This window comes from Elephantulus edwardii, unplaced genomic scaffold (assembly GCF_000299155.1).
Source record: "Elephantulus edwardii isolate Elephantulus edwardi_28Jun2011 unplaced genomic scaffold, EleEdw1.0 scaffold00096, whole genome shotgun sequence".
NCBI classification, from domain to species: Eukaryota; Metazoa; Chordata; class Mammalia; order Macroscelidea; family Macroscelididae; genus Elephantulus; species Elephantulus edwardii.
In genome coordinates this window covers 9,068,399-9,089,934 of record NW_006399846.1, presented here as the reverse complement: position 1 = coordinate 9,089,934, position 21,536 = coordinate 9,068,399, and the positions used below count along the sequence as shown (strand labels likewise).

At 44.7% G+C, this 21,536-nt stretch overlaps 1 protein-coding gene across 1 annotated transcript in view; it reads right to left on the bottom strand.

Annotated features, from left to right (window-relative positions):
- The window catches only part of CACNA2D4 (calcium channel, voltage-dependent, alpha 2/delta subunit 4), a 146,747-nt gene that overhangs the window by 67,010 nt on the left and 58,201 nt on the right, over positions 1–21,536 (bottom strand). Inside the window, exons 24-27 of the mRNA XM_006891375.1 lie at positions 20,458–20,551; positions 10,345–10,440; positions 7,564–7,691; positions 1,922–2,002 (exon numbers count right to left, since the gene is read on the bottom strand). Of these exons, the coding sequence (XP_006891437.1) occupies positions 1,922–2,002; positions 7,564–7,691; positions 10,345–10,440; positions 20,458–20,551 (399 nt within the window). The remainder of the gene's footprint in view (positions 1–1,921; positions 2,003–7,563; positions 7,692–10,344; positions 10,441–20,457; positions 20,552–21,536) is intronic.

Genomic DNA, 21,536 nt, shown 5'->3' with positions numbered 1-21,536 from the left:
AAGTCATTGATTGTACAAAATTCAATCATTCTATCTCCAGCTTCATTTCTGTCACCAAGCCCATGTTTTCCAACTACTGATTCTTCTTCTTTGTTCCCAACTTTTGCGTTCCAGTCACCCATTATTATCAATGCATCTTGATTGCAAGTTTGATCGATCTCCAACTGTAAAAGTTGGTAGAAGTCATCTATTTCTTCTTCTTTGGCTTTGGTTGTTGGTGCATATATCTGAATGATAGTGGTATTCATTGGACATCCTTGTAAGCACATGGATATAATCCCATCACTCACAATGTTGTACTTCAAGATGGATCTAGAAATTACTTTTTTAATTATGAAAGCGAACCCATTACAATTACAGTGGTAAAATTAAGATATTCCCAGGTAGAGAAATGAAGATAATTTGTGAGTCCTTCGGAGAACAAACAATGGCAGAAAATCCCTGGAGATTACGACCCAGCAAGATCATCCTGAAGACAATCAGTGATGTAAGTGCTTGCTGACTAGGATGGTGGGCAATAATACTAGGCCAGGGCATCCTTTTCTATCTCTGTTCCCAAGGTGGGGAAACGTCTATGAGCCTAGCTCATGAGGGCTCTTGTGTACTCTTCTTGTAGGCAAGAGGATAAATCTTTATTATCTGTACCCGAACTCATTCGGCTCCTTTCATGTTCTTTGCCCCAGGGCAATCTGAGGGAAAAAGCATGTTATCAGTTTCATCTCTTTCCAGTTGTGCAAGTCCTTTTAATGAGTCTAAGAGTTGATGTGGAGTTCAAGACAATGCCCAGTAGCCAGATTCATAGATCCATGATTGCTAACACTTGAATGACTAGTAGGAGTCTCCTGGGAGATGCAAGAAACTCTAGTAGTACAATAGTTAAGCACTTGGCTGCTTGCTGAAAGATTGACAGTTGAAGTCCATCAGTTGCTCCACAGAGAAAGACCCTTGTGGTCTGCTTCAGTAAAGATTCCAACCTAGGAAACTCTGGGGAGCAGACCTGCTTCTCACTTGGCATCACCTTGTGGTAAATCAACTCAACAGTACTCCAAAACAAAACTGGAGATGCAATTGATTGATGAACCAGGTATGAGTCTACCAAGACAGGCCTTGGAAGAGAGAGGATTTATGGGGGGAAACCAGAAAGAAAAGCTTTTGACACACAGTTCTATTCTGACACACATGTGGTCACGATGAGTTAAGAATTGACTTGAAAGCAACTGGGTGTTGTTTGTATTTGGCATATGCTTCTTAGGTTAAGTACAATTTCAGAAAATCTCTGAGTCTAGGTCATAGAAGTGGAAATCAGAATAAGGAGGGCTTCACCACACAGGACTTTCTAGGCACCAAGAAATGACAATGTTTGGGGGAGGCTTGTGAGATCATTAAGTTCCTCTATAGCACAGGTTACAGCAAATTGGTGCACAAGGTAGTAAACCTAGGCCCTAGAGAGAAAGAATTTGAGTTCAAATTTGAGCTGCATTAATTATTAATCGTGGGATTTCATGCACATAAGGTTTCTGTGTCTTCGTTTCCTCATCTGTGAAATGAGGCAGTAAAATATCGCATTCATTGAGTCCCCATGAGGGTAAAATGAGGAAAGGCCTGGGAAGCACTTAACAGGCACTTACTGAGCTCACAGATAAAGCTCTTACTTCTAGGATTTGGGTCACAAACCAGGTTTTCCCTCAGTGAGACACCAGAGACTGTTATAACTTCTATTTTGCGTGACCTTGAACAGATTCCTTCATATTGCAGGGTTTCAACTGTTTTAGCTTTACAGTTTTGCAAATGAAATGATTTAGGAAGGTTCCACACCCCTTCATTCATACATTATGCTTGAGAAAACATACAGATTACTCTTATTCTTGACCTTATTCTTGACCTTGACTCCATCTCAGGGGTGCCAAAGGGCAGCTCTTACCTGCAGCAATGGCTGTCTTCTTGTCCACGGTCACGGACACAGCTGTGCTCACTGTTACTACTGCTGGCTGGCCTGGACTTTCTAGGGAAACAGAAATTGTGGAGTCATTTTCTAAGTGCTTAGGGGAGAGTAGCTTGAGTAGGCTAAGCCCTGCCTCATCTTGGAATGTTGTGGTTGTTGTATACCCTTGTGTAGGAACCAACCCATGGTTGACCCTCTAGCGAATTTTCAAAGGCAGTTTAATTGCATGGGAGGAGATGACCCATTTGGGTTGGCAGTGCAGGTCCTTATCACTGAGCCACCAGGGCACCCTCTTTCTTGGAATAGAAGACAAGTAACGTATGACATGCAAGTCTACCTGGAGGTGCCACAGAAGAGACACCTGGTGATCAAATTCCCAGAAAGCAACCATTGAAAACTCTATAGAGTGCAGCTCTACTCTGGGACATGGGATTGCGATGACGGCAGGGCGTGGGAGTGGGTTTCTATAGTTACTGCGATGGGTTAGTCCTATCACCACCTGTCTTTAGGGAGCTCCTTCTGGGGGTCAAATGCTGTCTGTGGCCTTTCTGTGTAGATCTGGATTTATTAGAGAAGTATGTGGTCTCTGGTTGCATGAACAATGTGGTATGTCAGTGTCATGATGACACCATGATTTATTTTTCTTGTTTGAGGACAGACCATTATTAGTAATTCTTTAAGCCTGCTTCTGCTCATTGCTTTCCACTTCAGTGCTCAGCAGCACCAGCATGGATTCACAGTGGCCCCCTCCTCGGTCCCACCCCCTAAACAGCTCTTCTTCACAAGACTCATGTGGCATCAAATGAGCCTTTGAGGGGTGGATAGGCTGAATGCCAGGCCTAGGTGGTGGGTGATCCTGGGTCAGCCTTTCTCAGGGAGCCTGACTCATAGGTGACACTACAGTCCTGCTCAGGAAGCCAGATGCCACATATTCATCTGGCAGGATCAGATCTGCACAGAAGGCTGAACGGTGTCTGTGCTATGGAACCACGGCACTCCATAAATCCTGTGACACCTTGCCAGGCTTCTGAAGGGCAAGAAGGCTTGTCTAGAATTGCTTTTTTACTTCTTTTTAAGAACTGTGCCATTAATTATCGTTGTTGCTGTTAGCTGTCCTCAAGTTGTCCCCTGATTTATGGTGATCAGGATCAGACTGCTGTGATCTTGCTGGCTTTGACTGGCTCTTGGAAATGTATCGCCAAGCCTTTCTTCCTTGTTTGTCTTAGCCTGAAAGCTCCTCTTGAAACCTGTTCAACATCATAATGATTTGAAAACCTCCACTAACAACAGGTGATGGTTATTCAGGAGGTACATCAAGCCAATATGCAAGCAGGTCTCCATCCAGGTCTCCCCTGTGGAAGGTAAGAATTCTATCACTGAACAACCACTACACTGTTGTTGTGAAGTACCAAGTGCCACATCTGGGGAGTGGTTTTAGCTCAACATGAAAACAGTCTCCAGCTCTGAGGTAGTCAGTATATAACCTTAGACTTCGTAGGTGTCACCAGTTCACAATCCTGCACTCTTCAAAGCATTCTTATTGACAAGGGAGCTCTGATGGCCCAATGGGTAAGGAGTCAAGATGCCAATCCAAAGGCAGGTGGTTTGAATCTACCATCTGCAGCACAGGAGAAAGGTGGGCCCTTTCCTCCTGTGTGATTTACAGCCTATGGAACCCTGCTGGAGGGTCAGCCATGAGTTGACTCTTTACCCAAAGGCAGTGAGGAGAGGGAAGTCTTATCTGTAGGCCAAATTCCATTACCAAAAATTCCAAGGCAGGTTCCACATTTTATCATGGGATATGCTATTTTGCTATACGGTTTTCATAGCAAACATTGTATGAAACAAGCTAGTCAAGAGAACCTTATGTGGAGACTGATATTTTAATAGTGCCTGTTAGAAAGGCTATAAACTACTGGTTTCTATCACGTCCCGGTGTCATACCAACTCTTATTAGTATGCTTGGCTGATAACTGCAAGGCTACATGCTCCATTCTATCCAGAGGTGTCTCTTAGCAAAGGCCCAGAGACACCTTCAAAAAGGTCTTTAAGCCGTTGTAAACCCCAGAGACACAGTTCTATTCTGACACTCATGAGTGTGCTAAGAATTTGAATCAATTGGATAGCAGCCAGTTATATTACTGAGAACGCACATCACACCTTGAAATGAAATTTCTCATGTTGTTGTTATGTGCCATGGAGCTGGAACCAACTCACAGCTGACCTTCTAGTGAGTTTTCATAGGCTGAAAATCACACATGAGATTGTCCATCTTTCTCCCGCACAGCAGCTGGTGGATTTGAACTTCTTGCTTTTGGGTTGACAACACAGCTTCTTGCCCACTAGGCTACTATGGTTGTTGTGTACCACTGAGTCAGATCCAACTCACAGCTGACCCTCCAGTGGGTTTTCAGAGGCAGCAGATTGCATGCAAGGAGATTGTAAATCTTTCTTGCATGGAACATGTGGTGGATTCAAACCTTGAGCCTTTGTGGGATGGCAGCAGAGCTCCTTGCCACTAGGCCACCAGAGTTCCCTGAATATATCATAGAAGGCTGAAATTACTTTGGTGGTATGTATAAGGTTGTCCTTGATTCTGGGAATGTGTCATGATCAATGGGCTAAAGGGACACAACAGATGCAGCAGTCAGTTCCTCACTTGTGTCCAGAAGATGCTGCTGCGGCTGACCCCCTGCAGTATTCCCTGGGTCCGGAAGCTTATGGGAGACCCCAAGTGAGGGTGTGCCATCCTAACGATGCTTTCTCTGCAGCAGCAGGAATCTCAGGACCTGGCCCCACACCTGAAGTGAACGAGCCTGGCACTGTCCAGCAGCCACGCTGGAAGAGGTAGGAGGTAGAGGGAGGAGCTATAGGCCTGTGCCACCTGGGCCCTGGTGGACCACTGCCATTTGCTGGCAGGTTTTGCAAACTCTGGCTGCAAAAGACAGCTCTGCGTGGGCCGAGCTCAGCCCACCAGACCCCAGGCAAAGGTACCAGTGTCAGCCTGAAGAGGCATCTGGGGAGCCTCCACTCATCCTGCAGCCAGCTCATCGCCTCTCCTCTGTCTCAGTTGTCCCCCAGGAAAGTGAAAGTGTTGTTGTTTCCTCTCTTTTGAGGTGGATGGGAGTGTGCAGGGGTGGCCACATGTCTCTGAGCGTGTATGTGAGCTAAGCAAGTGAGTGAGGGTGTGAAAAGAGAGCAAGCTCCTGCTTCCCTGCTCCACAGCCCCCTTTTGGGGTTGCCAGCTTCTCTTTCTTCTCCCTATGGCTCAGTTCCCCACCCACCCACCCTCCTACCTCTCCACCACAAAAAGCTCCCCAGCAGCCAGCAGGCTTAGTCCCGGTGACAGTACAGGCAGGAGGGGGCCCATCACCGCAGGCTTGGGTGTGGAGGCCAGGACTTACCCCAGGGAATCTCCCCAGGACCCTGTGGGGAGCCCCTCCTTGGGAGGCCCTTTGTGCTGCTCCAGGCAAGAAGAGTTGGCTCTTTCTGGCCCAGCATGCACAGGGAGGGAGGAGGCCTTTACCTAGGCTTTGAGAACCACCCTTGTGGGCTTTCACTGAGATGAAAACACCCCTTCCTCTCCCCATCTCTTGCTCTGCACTCAGTGCAGAGGAGAGCTTGGAGCAAATGCTGGTTCTAGGCTGGCTCAGTAGCTCCCTCTGTGGATGATCCTGGGCAGGTCATGGAACCTCCTGAATGCCTCAGTTTCTCAGTATAGAGCTCTGGTGGTCTAGCCCATAGGGATTTGCTCTGATAATCCAAAGTTTGTGTTTCTATGGGGGCTTTAGTCTACCAGTGGCTCTGAGGGCGAAAGATGAGCACTCTCTTCCTGTACAATGTATAGCCTTGGAAATGCAATGGTAAGTCTGTTCTGTGCTGAGTCTGCCTCAGTGGCAGTTAAGAGTTTGCATTTTCTCTGTGTTAAATGAAGGGTGACAACAGCATCAATATCACGAGGTTGTGCAGATGACTGATGTTCGACAAGAAACTGTTGTAGAAAGCGTAGTAGTTATAGGTATACGGGGTGAAGGCTAAACATAAGATGATAGAGATAGGTGTACATATGGGCAGAGGCACTTGGAGGGCACCAGGTGACCCCCTTCATCAGATCACCTCCCTATTTTCTGCTGCCCACAGGAGTCTAGAAGATAGTTTTAGTGGGAGCAGTAGTTTTGTTGGAAAGAAAGGCACATCTAGTAATTGTTAGTGCAGTTGAATTGCTTTTCACTGACAGTCACTCTGGGTGACAGTAGAATTGCCCCTTCCTTGTTTCCTAAGGTGTGGTGCAGTAGGTTATGTATTCTGCTGCTATTCAGTGGTTCGAACCCACCAGGAGCTCTGCAGGAGGAAGATGAGAAGTCTCTTCCTGCAAAGATTTACAGATTCAGAAACCCAAGGGAGGGCCTGCAGGAACCAGAATCTACTAGCTGGCAGCGGGTGGTAATCTTTACAACAACAGATGGGCAGGACTTTCTCCCATAAAGCCACTAAGTGGGTTGGAACTACCAACGTTTCAGAGAGCAGACCTGTGTTTAACTGTTTCACCATTAGGCTCCTTGGTGTAACACTTCATTACAATTTGACTCCCAGCTCACCCCTTTGCTTTTGAATGTCTCACCTCCTACAAGTCCTTCCTCCCACCAGGATGTGGAAACTTTGTAGGCGCTCTGGCTCCACCATGGCCTCAATCAGCACCCGCTTCCCCCAGAAATATAACGAGATGGAAGGCTTGCTTTGTGTCAGAGTCACAGGTTGCTAGACAATCCTTCAGGGCCTCGGCCCCTCCACATCCCAGTCAAGTTGAGGAAGGCCAAATGGGCTCAGAGGTACCTTCTGTTGCTAACTGTTTTGTGGTTTTTCTTCATGGTTTTCTATTTATTTCTTTTTCTCCTCTTGGCCATTTTCCAGAGTGGAGGCTGGAGACTGGAGTTGGGTGCCCACCAGCTCTGAAGAAATCTTCCTGGTCTTTGACTTTGGAGGATTCTGCCTGGCTTGCTTGGAGCCAAATGTTGGCTGTCATTCCTCACCCCCTCAGCCACCTGCTGTCTGTCTGCACACCGTTCTTCCTACCAGCAGTGAGGGGCTCCATTGATGGGGAATTTCCCCAGGGCTGGAAGGCTGGACAGGAGTGCTCGGGGTTGCTGGCTCTGGGAAGACTCTTGAAAGGGTGGTCAATAGGTGGCTTTCTTTCTGTTTGGGCAAAGGCATGGTGGCATTGGAGACTTGAAAGGACAGGAGCTCCTATGGTTACTCTCATCCAATTTAAGGAACTTTCTATGATATTCAGATTTTTAAAGACAGCCAGATCTTTAGATATCAACTCTCCCATTTCCCCTCAGATCTGGTATTTGGACTAGAAGAATCCAACTCTCCTAACTTTTGGGTCCAACTTCTTTCCTTAGTTGCATGCTGGGATTTTAAATGCCAACTCTGATGCTGGGTCAGGAGTGAAATGATCAGATCTTATTTCGGCCATGATTGACCTTCTCAAGTGACTAAAGTGTGTCAGGAGGGAACCCAGGGCATCTGGAACCCATCTCTCCTCACTATCTAGTTCGAAGAAAGCAGAGGGCACCCCACTCTTGGCCTCTGCCCCAGAGCACAGGTGTGCAGATTACCTGGGGCTTCTGTGGAGCGGAGATTGAAGACAAAGCTGCCAGCCGGCTGCTCAGCAGCCTGGCGGTACCACAGAGGGAAGCGGTCCATGGTGAATATGCTGGCCTTGTCTTCAGGAGTTAGGAACTTCCTGCAAGGAGAAAAATTGGTAACTTTTTACAAATCTAGAACTTCATTTCATTCACTCTTTTCTCCTACCACATCCGCCTTGGCTGGGCCAACACAGCAACACTTTTTGAGATTGCTTGGAAATACTGCTGTCGGTTTTAGTTGTCACAAAGTGGGTTCCAGCAGATGGCAACTCCGCACACAGTATGATTACACGTTATGATCCACAAGGCTGGTGTCGACTGGTTTTCAGAATTAGATAGCCTGACCTTTCTTCCTAGTCTGTCTTAGTCTAGAAGCTCTGCTAAAACTCACTCAGCAACAAGCAAGTTTTCACTGACAGATGGGTCACTGACAGTGGCTGCGTGTGAGGCTCATTGAAGGGCATCACACTTGGGGCACCTGCTTGACAGAGGAGAAAACTATCATTGGACTATGACAGCCTGTTATTTGGAAAGAATGTTAAATGAGTATTGCCCTAGGAAATGTTGCCTAGCAATTCTGGCCTTTTTTCAGAATCAAAATTATATTGAAACTGATTAGCCACATTAGTAGCTAGAAGATGTAGTATGGCTATTGGTATGTTAATTCCTCTGCCTGTAGGGTTTTTTTGGTTTGTTTTTGTTGTTGTTGTTGTGTGTTGGTTTTTTTGGTTTGTTTGCTTTTTGTTATATAGCCTAATCTCTTTTTGGCTGGTAAACTGGAATATTTGAGCAAGTAAATTGTATAGCCAACTCACATCATTGCACGAAGAGAGGGCCATAAACTCTTTCAAATGGTTACTCCCCAAACCATTGCCTCGAGGTTTTAGAATGCGTTGTACGTGTTCTCTCTCTTTTGAGCAGCTTTGCCTTACTAATTATGGCTCTGCATTCCCTGCACACACACCAGCTGACAGAAGAAGGGAGTGTTGGTTCAGAATCAGAGTGGGAGGGAGGGCGAAGCTAGTGGGGGATTAAAAAAAGTTACCATGGGTGAACCACAAGGTGGACAGCTGAGATTTAGGAGTGATTGACCTACATATTCCTTCCGCAGACCTCGGCCTGTCATGTCACTGTCGAAGTGAAAGCGCCCTCTGGAGGTGTGTGGGGCAAGTGCAGTCATACATGGAGGCTGTGCTCATAGGAGGAGGTAAAAGCCTCTGGCAGCTCAGCAAGGTCAATCTGTTGACAGCCCTTTCTCTGCCTCTTAGAATCTCTTTAGGGAAACTAGAGGAGGAATCTTAAGACTATTTCCATCCTCTTTCCACTCAGAAATGGTTTATTCTGTCCAGCCCTTGCCAGGCAAAGACGTGGATGAGCATGTGATTTTCTGATGGGAGTGGAAAATACCGGCATGGAAACACAAAAAGGACTGAGGAAGCATGAGGTGTGGTAAGCTGGAGGAGGCGGTGAGCCTTGCAGAAGGATTCACCTTGAGATGAATCCACAGTATGTGCACTGGCTCTGGCCCTTTGGTTGGAGTCATTTGCTAGGTCTCTTATAGAGAAGAGGAGTTGGACAGATCAGGTCCACAGAGAGCTTCCCTGTTTCCACTTGTTATGCAATGAGGGGAGGTGAAGAGGAAAGAAGGAAGGAAGGAGAGAGAAGAGAAGCCCAAGTTGTTTTCCTCAAATGCCTCAACTTTGCTTAGCAAGTGTAGATCTGTCATAGAATCCTGGAAGAATCTCAAAACATGGTGCTCTGTGGCTAAGTGCACTTGGGTTTCGTGTGAGAAGCAGTGTGTGGGTGGAAGGCAGGGGCGGTGGTGTCAGATATACTGGGTAAGCACTCAGCAGTCCTCCTCCAGGTGTCTAGTTGTCTGACCTGCTGCAGCCTCTTGGTGTGGAGTGGCAGGCAGGTGCTTCCTCCCCTCCCTAGAACACTTCTCCAGGCTCCCATTCTCCTTTGCTGCCAGGGAGGTGAATGCCCTCTGCAGCCCAGTGAGCCCTTGAGACTCCCCTCTGAATCTGGGATTTGGTTAGAGTAGGACTTCTTCATCGTGAGGGCTGCACTGTGCACTGTGGGATGTTTAACAGTATCCCTGATCTCTACCCACTAGATGCCAGTAGTATCCCTCCCCCAGGGTGGCAATCAAAACATCTCCAGATACTGCCAGGTGTCCCTAGAGGGAAGAATGGGAACTTGTAAAATTATTACCAGGAAAAATTGCTCGTTTAGGATCTAGAGGGAGTTGGACCTGGAATCCTATCAGATTAACATAAGTATTGCAGATATCCTGCTGCCAGGGAAGAAGTGGATTGTCTGAAAAGACTCCATCTATTGGGCTGAGGTGGTAGCTCCTTCCCCTTGGGGGATGGAGAAAGTCTGAGCAAAGGAGAGGGTAAAGTGGGAAGATGCAGCTTGTCACTGAGACCCGTCTCATTAGGGAAAATAAATTCTAAATTTCCCTCCATGGAAGTGAGTCTAGCTCTCAGCAACTCTCCTCCATCATTGACCACCCTCTCTCTTCCGAGGCCCTCCGGGATGCATCTAAGCCCTGGTGGAGGGTTATTTCCTTATTCTCTAGTTTATGAATCCCAGCTCTTCCACCAGCCCTGGTTTCCCAGTACCATAGGCCCAGTGCACGACAGTCCAGGCCTGCCTCTCCATGTGGCACAGGGACACAACTGAGGACTTTGTCCTTTGCTGCCCTTGCAGGGGTCCCCACTCCCTAAGCTAGTGAGCAGGACTTACTTGTCAGAGACTTTCTCAGAGCCCACAAACAAGCCTCTTCTAAGAAGGCCAGCCCGCGTGCCCAGGAACGCCATGTCCACCACACTCTCGGAGTCTCTGTGAGCCAGACAGAGCATGAGTAATTAGCAGGGGCAGGTCTAGAGGATGGGGGTAAGAGACAGACAAGAAAGAGAGACAGATAAAAAGGTGCACTAGGCAAAGACCTGAAAAGTTTTCGAGCACTCTCCATTTAAAAAGGACCAAATCTGACTGAGGGGGAAGCTTCTGTGGAAGGCTGATTTCTCAGGCAGACACGTGAACACTGGTAAGCTGTTATGAACATCACACTTCAGACCTAGAAGAGACTTCCTCAAGGAGCATCTCCTTTTGTTAATGGGGTTCTTTGAGCCCTTGCCTCCCTGCTTTTTAAGATCCTAATGTGAAGCTGCACTGTAATCCCTAAGGTACATGGTTTGAATCACCAGATGCTCTTTGAGAGAAGAATGGGCAATCTCCTCCCATGCAATTTACTGCTTCTGATAACCCGATGGAGGGTCAGTTTTGGGTTGGTTCTGTCTTGACAACAATGTGTTGTTGGCTTTTAGGGCAGCTGGATCTAGAAGATATTGAGACAGAGAGATTTTGTCCTGGGAACCAAGAAGCAGTAACTTCTAACCATAACTTAACACAGTACCTCACAGTTTTAAAGCACTTTTCATTTCTCTTATGACTGAAATGTGGAAGGAGGAGACGAGGCACTGACTACACCCAAGAGCAGTCACAGTAGATCCCATAACTGTGTCAACAAGGTTAGAAAAAACCCAAAAATCAATTAGCCAGTCGGGGCACAGCTCCAAGACAATACAGTCATAATAGTTGAGTTTCACACCATTTTAATAAAGAAAATACTGAAATAAAGTGAGTCACACAGAAGTTTTGGTTTCTCAGTGCAGTTGGACCACCAACCCAAAAGCAAGCAGTTTGAATCCAGCAGCCGCTTTGTGGGAGAAAGATGGACAAGTGCAGTTTACAGCCTCTGAAAACCCACTGGAGGGTCTGCTATGAGTTGGTTCTGACTCAATAGGACACAACAATCACAACAACAACAGTGTGTTTCAAGGGAGCCCTGGGGGGTGTAATCCACAGAGGCTGCACTGCTAATCTAGGGTTGAGCATCGCTGGCAGCTCAGATCCACTAGCTGCTCCAAGGGGCAATCTCTCCTCAGTTTACAGCCTCAGAAACCCAGTGGAGGGTTAGCTATGAGTCAGTTCTGATTTGATGTCAGTGAGTGAGTGCATTTAAAAGTTATTTTTACACCTCACTCTAGTTTGTCAAGTTTGAAAGACTGTAAGAATTGCAAAATGTGACAAAGACACAAAATGAACATGTGGTATTGGACACATGGTTCTGATAGACTTGCTTGATGCAGGACTGTCACAAAAAATTTTGCGTTTGTTAAAAAGGCAATAACCATGCAGTGCAATCAAATGGAGTTTGCCTGGAATGCTGTGACAGTGAGGCCCAGAGGCTTGAAACTTGACATGGCCAGCCTGGAAAGTCATTACTTCTAACTTCATCAATGTTCTACCCTGTGGCTCAAGTTGTCTTAGTCTGTTACCCACTTCCTCTCAGTGCCTGCGTTGGTCTGTGGGTTTCAGTTAAGATACAAGTTGGGCATTACCCAAAGCATTGCCAAAGGGAGCACTTTTTCACATTGTCAAGGGAAGTCCAGAAGTTAGCCTGTTGTGCTTTTTTCTCATGAAGGAAATGAAGAGGAGGCTATACCAGGTATTGTCCACAGATAGTACCTGGAACTGGAGTCAAACTCTTCGCCTGGAGATAGTAAAATGACTGAGGAAAAGAGTCTGGAGACACTAGTCAATGTCCCTTCCCACTCTCAGTATTTTACCAGGTGTAATCTGGAGTCCCGTGGGATTTAATATTATAGATGCTGGAGCCCCAAGATAGACCCATCCTTAGAAAAAGGGAAGATAGAAAAAAAGCAAGACAAGGAGAGGTACACAAGTAATGCAGATATTTAACAAAGCATTACTATATGTACTATCTTGCACTATCAGTTATAATACGTATACAGTGCACCAAAGTCAGTCATTCATGACCCTGCGCAATGACTTTTGGATTTGTCAGCCTGCAAAGCCAACAGTCTGAGGACCTATCTGCCTGGTGATGATTTAGACTCATACGCCTTTTCAGATGTTTCTCTCTTGAGATCTGACCTACAGACCTGGGGCATGCCAGCTTCTATAAGCATGTGAGCCATTTCCTTGAAAAAAAATCTTTCTGTGTGTGTATGTAAACTTTATTGATTTTGTGTCACCAGACAACTGAACCCAAGATATACATGTATATTTGTATATGCTGTAAATACATCTATGTTTATGGTAGAGCCAACAACCTACAGACACCTTGATATAAACTTAATTGTAACCAAACACCTTGAGGACATAAGTTGCTAGTCTTAGGGTCTCAGGACCCTGCCTTGGGGAGATCAAGTTCAATGGAACAGCATTGCCCACAAAAGCAATGTTCTACATCCTACTTTGGTGAGACATGATGTGGCTTTTAAAAGCTTGTGACAGGCATCTCAGGAGCAAGTATTGGTATTTTCCTGTCCAGAACAAAGAAGAGTAAAGAAAACAAATGACTCCTAGACCCAGTTCTTTCAAAGGACTAATGATCTGCATGAACTCCACCACCCTATATCTTCCTCACATCCTGCAACTTGATTATTTTGAAGGAAATCTCAGATAAAATTTTACCTGTAATTATCTAGTTTGTATCACTAAAATATAAGAACTTAAAAAAAACACCCTAAAATCAAATCCAAGCCAACAAGCTTCAGCAGTCAAGAAATCAAAACATGAGTTGCATGGTCCTAGAGAAAGTGAAACCAGGATGCTCTTCCGAGGCAAAGATGGTGAAACTCTATCTCACATACTGTGAGAATGTTGTTGGGGGGGGCAGTCTTTGGAGAGTGGTATTATAATCAGAAAGGTGGAGAGTTAGGGTAAGAGAGGAAGATCCTTAATGAGATGGACTGACAGTGACTGTAACAATGGGCTCAAGTGTGTGAGAGCTGAGGGTGGCACAGGATAGGGCAGGGTTCAGAGCCATGGTTCACAGGGCTGCTCTGAGTCGCAGATGGCACATTACAACAATGTAGAGTAACAGTGCCAACAGCCAACATCTTTTCCAGCTACCTGATTACTGAACACAGTTGAAAATGTTATTTATTTCGTGTTTTCAGTTTTAAAATCCCCTTGGAGGAGTTCCCCTCTGTCTGGTTATATAATTTGATACTCAGTTAAGTTCATGTGCTTCATTTGTTTTCACTTTCTCAGATTGTGCTTTTAAAAATTTAATTTTGTTTTACAATGATATGAAGTATTTGCCTGGTTCTGAAGTCTAATATACAAAATTAGTCATTCTGAGAAGAGTCTGCCTTCTGTTCCCTTTGCCCTAATTCCTTCACTTTTTCTATCTTGTTGGGTGCCATATGCTGGCTCTAACTCACCATCAGTCTGTGAACCACAGAACAATACAAGGCCTGATCCCGTGCCATCCTCACAATTGTTGTTTTGTTGGAGGCCATAATTGTAGATACTACATCAGTTTGTCTTATTGAGGGTCTTGCTCATTTTTCAATAACTCTCTACTTTGTCAAGCACAGTGTCCATCTTCAGGAAATTGTCCTTCCTGACAACATGCCCAAAGTATATGTGAAGTGAAGTCTCACCATTCTCCCTTCCAAGGAGCACTCTTCTAAGGTACATTTGTTTGTGCTTTGGGTCGTTCATGGTGTCGTCAGTATTTTTACCAACAATAAAATGAAATGCATTAATTCTTTCGTCTTCCTTATGCACTAACATTCACATGTATGTGAAATGATTGGAAATGTCATAGCTTGGGTCATATCCATTTTAATCCTCAAAGTGGGTGGCATCCTTGTTCTTTAGCACTTGAAAAATTCCCCAATGTAATGTGTTGTTTCTTTTTTTTTAAAAAAAGTTTTGTTGTTGTTGCTTGGTTTCTTGATTTCTGCTTTTCACAAGCATCGATTGTGGATCCAAGCAAAATGAAAGCCTTCTGCTCTTTCTATAGGTAACCCTTTCTGCTTGTTATTTTATGAAAAATAAAATCTGTGTGTATGTGTTATGCGGATGACACAACCCTGCTTGCTGAAACTGAAGAGGACCTGAAGCACCTGCTGCAGAGGGTCAAGGACTGCAGCCTCCAATATGGATTGAGGCTCAATGTCAAGAAGACAAAGATTCTCACCACTGGACCAATTGGCAGCATCAGGATGGGTGGTGAAGAGATTAAGATTGTACACAGCTTTAGTTTGCTTCGCTCCACAGTCAACACTCTTGGCACCAGTAGCCAGGAAATTAAAAGGCACATTCCCATGGGAAAGTCTGCTATTAGGGACCTCTCCAAAGTACTGAAGAGCAATGGTGTCTCTCTGGAGACTAAGGTGCGTTTGATATAGGCCATGGTCTTCACAATCACCTGTTATGCATCAGAGAGTAGGACAATGACCAAGGAGGATAGAAGGAGAATTGATGCCTTTGAGCTGTGGTGCTGGAGAAGAGTATTGAGATTACCATGGACTGCTAGGAAAACAGATTTGTCCTGGAAAGGGTTAAACCGGGTGGCTCCTTAGAGGCAAGATTTTGAGGCTCCGTCTAACATACTTTGGACATGTTGTGAGGAGAGACCGGTCCTTAGAGAGGGACATCATGCTTGGGAGGGTGGAGAGACAGTGTAGGAGAGGAAGGCCCTCTATGAGGTGGATTGATTCAGTGACTGGGATAATCGGGATGGGAGTGTCAGAGACAGTGCAATTGGCACAGGACAGAGCAGAGTTTAGGGCTATTGTACACAGGGTCGCTATGAGTCGCAAGCAACTCGACAGCACATAACAACAACAACAACAACGTGTGATTGTGAAAATACACTGTATTTTCTTCTTTTTTTTAGGTAAATGTTGTTGTTATGTGCCGTTGAGTGTGACCTTATGCACAACAGCTCTGAACCCTGCTCCCTCTTGAGTCAATTTTATTGTCTCCAACGCACTTACTCCCATTACCCCAGCCAATCCGTCTCAGCTAGGGCCTTCTTCTCTTGTGCTGTCCCTCCACCTTTCCAAGCATGATGTCCTTCTCATGTGAATGTTTATCTTCTTTGCTGGAGATCATCCCATGGCACTAAATATAAATATTTGTCTCTCTTTTTAATAGCTGTATGTTGCTGTTGTTGTTATGTGTTTTTGAGTTGGAACTAACACATAGCTGACTTATCAGAGGCTGTAAATCACAGGGGAGGAGGTGTCCATCTTCCTCCCTCAGTGCAGCTGGACTTGAACTACCTGCCTTTGGGTTGGCAGTGCAACTCCTTACCACTAAGCTACCAGAGCTCATTGTAGCTGTCTTATGTGGGTCCAGTTAGATTTTTATTGGGTTCTAAAAACCTGTCTAGGTTATTACCTCATGCCCATGCCTTTTCATGGATTTGCCACTATTTTTTAGAATAAGTTCCTAGAAGTGAGATTGCTGGGCCAAAGAGTAAGTGCATATGTGATTATTCTTGATCGTATCAACTTTCCTTACATAGAGGTGATACAGTTGGACTCCCATCCACAATGGATGCACGTGTCTGTTTCCCCATAGCCTCACCATAGTGTATGTTACCAAACTTGAATGCTTACCAATCTGTTTTGTGAGAAATATGATCTTGGTGTAATTTTAAAATTTGATATTAGTTTATATATAAAAATCGTATACCTTGTGTTTTATTTATATACATTGTCTTGGTGTAATTTTCCTTTGTATTTCTTGTACTGTGACTGGTTGTTCTTAGGTGCCATTGAGTCGAGTATGACCCATAGTGACCCTGTGAACCACAGATCTGAACCCTGTCCTATCCTGTGCCATCTTCACACTGCCTGATACACTCGAGCCCATTGCTACAGTCTCTATGTCAGTCCACTTGGTTAAGGGTCTTCCTCTCCTTTGCCATCCCTCTGCCTTTCCAAGCATGCTGTCCTTTTCCAAGGAAGAGCTTCTCCTTGAAACAGGCCCAAAATAAGAAAGACAAAGCTTTGCCATCCTTGACTCCAAAGAGCACTCTGGCTGCACCTTCTCCAAATATATCTGTTTGTTCTTTTGACAGTCCATGCGATATTCAGTATTCTCCTCCAATACCACAGCTCAAAGGTCAACTCTTCTGTCATCTTGATTCACTGTCCAGCTTTCAGATGCATAGTAAGTGATCGGAAAGCCCATGGCCTGACAAGCACTCCTTAGTTCTCACACTAACAGCATTGCTCCTCAGTAATTTGGAGAATTATGACCTAGGTGGGACTTTTTTCATGTGTTTTAGGGCTGTTTGCATTCCCCTCCCCTCAAAAACCTATCCATAGCTCTTGACTACCTTCTTGTGATATGGTTGGTCTTTACTTTCCATTTTTGGGGTGGTCCACCCATCATAAATATGTAACATAGAGAAATAGAAACCATTTATCTGTTTTAAAAGCTGCAAATATTTCCTGTTTGTCATTTCTCTTTTTGTCTGCTTCTATTTTATTTTTGCCATACAAATATTTTTATGTTGTCAGATTTATCAATCATTTCTCTGTTTCTTCTGAATTTGAATCATCATTGGGAAAGGTTTCTCTACTTCTAGAGTTTAAAACTATTTGCTCAGTTTTTCTTTAAGCGCTGAAGTGGTTTCCTTTTACATTTAAATCTCTGAGCAATTTGGACTTTGTCCAAGTGTATGGTGTGAGGAAGAAATCCAATTTTATCATTCTCCATATGGCTGTCCAGATATTCCCAAACCAATGACAGGTATGTGTAGGTGAATGAGATGGCACCCACGGCCATATATGTTTGGCAGATGGTATTTCTACATATATAGTTGTGTGCACTATAAATAGATCCATATCTCCACACCAGAGCAAACTGAGGCCAAAATTATGAAAACTTAGTTCTAACCAAACAACTTCAGGGAATGATTTACTGGACCTGGACTCGGGACCACAGTCTCACTGGTCAATTGGTGAAACACAGTCCACAAAGAAAATGTTCTACATCCTATTTTTGGGATCTTAAAAGCTTCCAAGAAGTTATCCAAGTTGCAATTATTGGCCTCTCCCTTTCTAGGATGAAAAAGACTTAAGAAAATAAAAGAGTATTAGTACAAATAGGACTAGAGAATGCTGGTGGCCTGGTGGTAAGGAGATGCGCTGTTATCCCAAAGCCATGGAGTTCGAATCCACCAGGTGCTCTGTAGGAGAAGGATGGGCAGTCTCCTCCTATGTGGTTTACTCTCTCTGAAAAGCTACTGAAGGGTCAGCTATGAGTCAGTTCTAACTCAATGGCAAACAACAACAACATTAGTCCTACAGATTAATGGAAAATAAGAACAAGACCAGACCTAGGCAGAGCCTGTAGTTAGTTCATGTCTACCATTGCTGACCTCAGTGGAAGCAACCATAACATAAAATTCCCGATAGAGTAGAAGGAAAATGTGAAACAAAATTCAAAATAATAAAAAATAGCAGTGTTAACAAGCTAAGAGAGAATTACCGAACCGCTGAGACTATGGACTTTAGTCACCATTGAAGCTTGGGACTGACATCACCCCTGTGATTCAACCTCCAGCCAAAATAGGTAGGCCTGCCCCGTGATCAGAAACGCCAGCAGGACACATGCTCCTTAGAATAGCCAACCACACAGATCAAAAGGGGCGTACTTGCTCAAGGATAAGCTTCAGAAGGCAGAAAGGGAGAAGAAAGAAGGAAGAATGCAAACAGGAAGCATGGGGAAGAATGTGGATATAATGTAGAGCTTGAAGTCAACACCACAAAACGTAGCACACATGAACCATGGAATGGAAAACCAATTTGCTTATAGACTTTCACTAAAATTACAACAAAGAGTTAAGTTTTTCTTCTCTGATTTAACATGCTGCCTTGATCTTACATTAGCTTTCCACATAACATATGAATTTATGTTCTATCCTATTGGTGTGTCTATCATATTTTAAGGCAACTAGCATGTGCATTATTCAGCTTTCCACTTGTTCAAGACTATGTTTGGGTCTTTCAGGAGTGTTTTATAACTTCTCTAGATTTTTGGACACATCTTATAGTAATGCATAGGTATTTTTATTTTTTGCTCTTCTAAATAGAATTTCCCACATGATCTTTTCTCCCTGGTGTGAGTTTGTATAGAACGCTGTTGCTGGTTGCCATTGAGTTAATTCTAACTCACAGCATCCTTTTAGGCTCAGCATAGAATTGCATTCCAAAGGGTTTTCAAAGCTGTGACCTTTTGGAAGCAGAGAAAAGTTATTTCTCAATGTTGACATTCTAACCCATTACTTTTACCAATTCTCTTACTGTTTTTAGCACTTTTCCTATTCATGGTTTTGGCATTTCCAGGTGCATAATCATATCGTCTTTAAATAGACATGATCTTATTTCCTCCTATCCAGCTTTTATTGCTCCTAAGTGCTTTCCCTTGTCTAAATGCATTGACTCATCCCCTGAGCACTTGTTATATAGTGGTAGTGAAAGTGAGCTTGGTGGCCTCATTCTTGTCTTCAGTGAGAGAGCTTCTGCTCCCACTAAGTAAGATGCTGACTTTCAGGCCGAGGTGAATTTCAGGTTTATAGAGATGTTTTAACATCACAAAAAGATATTGATATCTTTTCATGTGTCTTTGAAGAAAATGACACAATTTCCCCCCATAGCCTTATTAAAGCAATGCATACCCTACTTAAGAATATTTGCTCTTCAATAGTTCTTACCATTTAAAAGAATATGCAGCTCATCTACACACTTGGAAAGATGAAGAATAAAAAAAATGAAGTCTTCTTTCCAAGTCTACTGATCCAAGCCACTGTACAGGGCAGAAGAGTTCAAGACTAAAGACTCTAGAATCTGAAGCCAGGCTACCTGGTTTTGATTCCAGCTCTGCTATTTACTAGGCATAAGATCTCAGACAAGTTACTGGGTCTTGCTACAATCTGGTTTCTCATCTGTAAAATGGGGATAATGATGCCATCTATAGGGTAGAGTTGTTATGAGACTGAAAACCTATTTCCTCCCAAATATTCCAAATGTTTAGACTAGTATCTGGCCTACTTCTTAGTAGTAAGGAGTTGTGTTGTCAACCTAAAGGCACAAGGTTCAAATCCACCAGCTGCTCCATGGGAGAAGGATGGGCAATCTCCTCCCATGTGATTTACTGCCTCCAAAAACCTGCTGGAAGGTCAGCTATGAGTCAGTTTTGACCTGACAGTACATAACAACGACAATCATGCTACACACACACACACACACACACACACACACACGTGCACATGCACACAGTATCTCTTCTTTCTACCTGATCAACATACACTCTAGCACCAGACCAGTAAAGGAGCTGAGGAAATCTAAATCCAGTTGACCCTGACTCCTGGTAACCTTACGTGTGTCAGAGTAGAACTGTGATCCTGGGGTTGTCAGTGGTTGATTTTTCAGAAGTGGGTTACCCACCTTTGCTCTGAGCTGCCTTTGAGTGGGACTCAAAGTTCCAACTTTTTAATTAGTGACCATGCATGAAGCAGGTAGGAAATAGAGATGAAAGGTTTTATACTTCATTGTGTATACTGGCTGGAAAAAGGTTCAGATCTGGTTATTCTGTCTGCTTCCTGAGAAAGTTCTTAGACTAAGGAGCTCTCAAGTGTGAAGCCTGACCCGGAGTGAAGTGTTTTCAGGAAAGAGCTACCCTAAGAAGGGTGATATTTAGGCTCTTGTCCACTGACCTGTGAGGTCTGATGCACTCGGGTCCTCTTTCTTCAAAGGGGACAGAGGGCAGCAGAAATCTGCTGTGTATGGAAACTTTGCTGAGAGGTATACGTTAGGGGGGCGGAGTGAAGGTAGTTCTCACTCCGCCTAAATCTCACCGTACACACCAGTCCTCTTAGGCCAAGAGGATGCAGGTAGTCTTCTGAACTGTCAGCCAGGTAGTAGGAGGACCATTGACTCAGCCCAGGGAATTCTGGCACTTGAACTAGCCTGCTGCTTCTCTTCAGAGCCCTCAGCCCGCCCCAGGACGTACTCAGAGGTATTGAGAGCCAGTCCGGTCCAGTAGGCCTCCATGGGAGCGGTCACCACTGCGTCAAACAGCACCTCTCGCACCAGCTCTTCATCACCTGGGTGAGCAAGTCAGGGGCAAGAGAGACCAAGTCATTTGTTTTTCCCACCATATGGACTTAGCTCACTGATCCTTCTAAAGAAACTTCTGAAGAATCCTTCTGAAGAAGTTCAGGGACCAAGCGATGACTAATATACCTAGAATATATGAGACCATCTGCATGAGTTGAAGAAGCTTAACCTCTTTCGGTCTTAGTCTCTTCAACTCCAAAATATGTGAGTGAAACGACATGATTGCTAAGACCCTTTCTATACTCCTATGATGTTGTTGTTATGTGCCATCGAGTCGTTTGCGACTCATAGCGACCCTATGCACAACAGCCCTAAACCCTGCTCTATCCTGCGCCAACCGCACCGCCTCTGACACACCCATCCCGATTACCCCAGTCACCGAATCCGTCCATCTCATAGAGGGTCTTCCCCTCCTGCGCTGTCCCTCCACCCTCCCAAGCATGATGTCCCTCTCCAAGGACCCGTCCCTCCTGGCAACATGTCCAAAGTATGTCAGACGAAGCCCCAGAATCCTTGCTTCCAAGGAATAGCCTGGTTTAATCCTCTCCAGGATGAATCTGTTTGTTTTCCTGGCAGCCCATGGTACATTCAGTACTCTTCTCCAGCACCACAGCTCAAAAGCATCCACTCTCCTTCTGTCCTCCCTAGTCATTGCCCAACTCTCTGATGCATAACAAGCGATTGCAAAGACCATGGCCTGTATCAGGCGCACCTTAGTCTCCAGAGAGACACCGTTGCTCCGGAGTTAGAATAACTCTGCGACATTAGTCTTAGATCTAAGCCCTGCCTTTCTCTTCCATCACAACCTTCATTCCTGAGTTGCTTCTCCATTTAGTCATGTTGGTCTCCTGTCCACCCACAACTGTTATTAAATCAACCCTGACTCACAGTGAACCTACAGGACAGAACAGAATTGCTCCTCAGGGTTCCAGAGACTGTAAATAATTATGGAAATAGACTGCCTCATCTTTC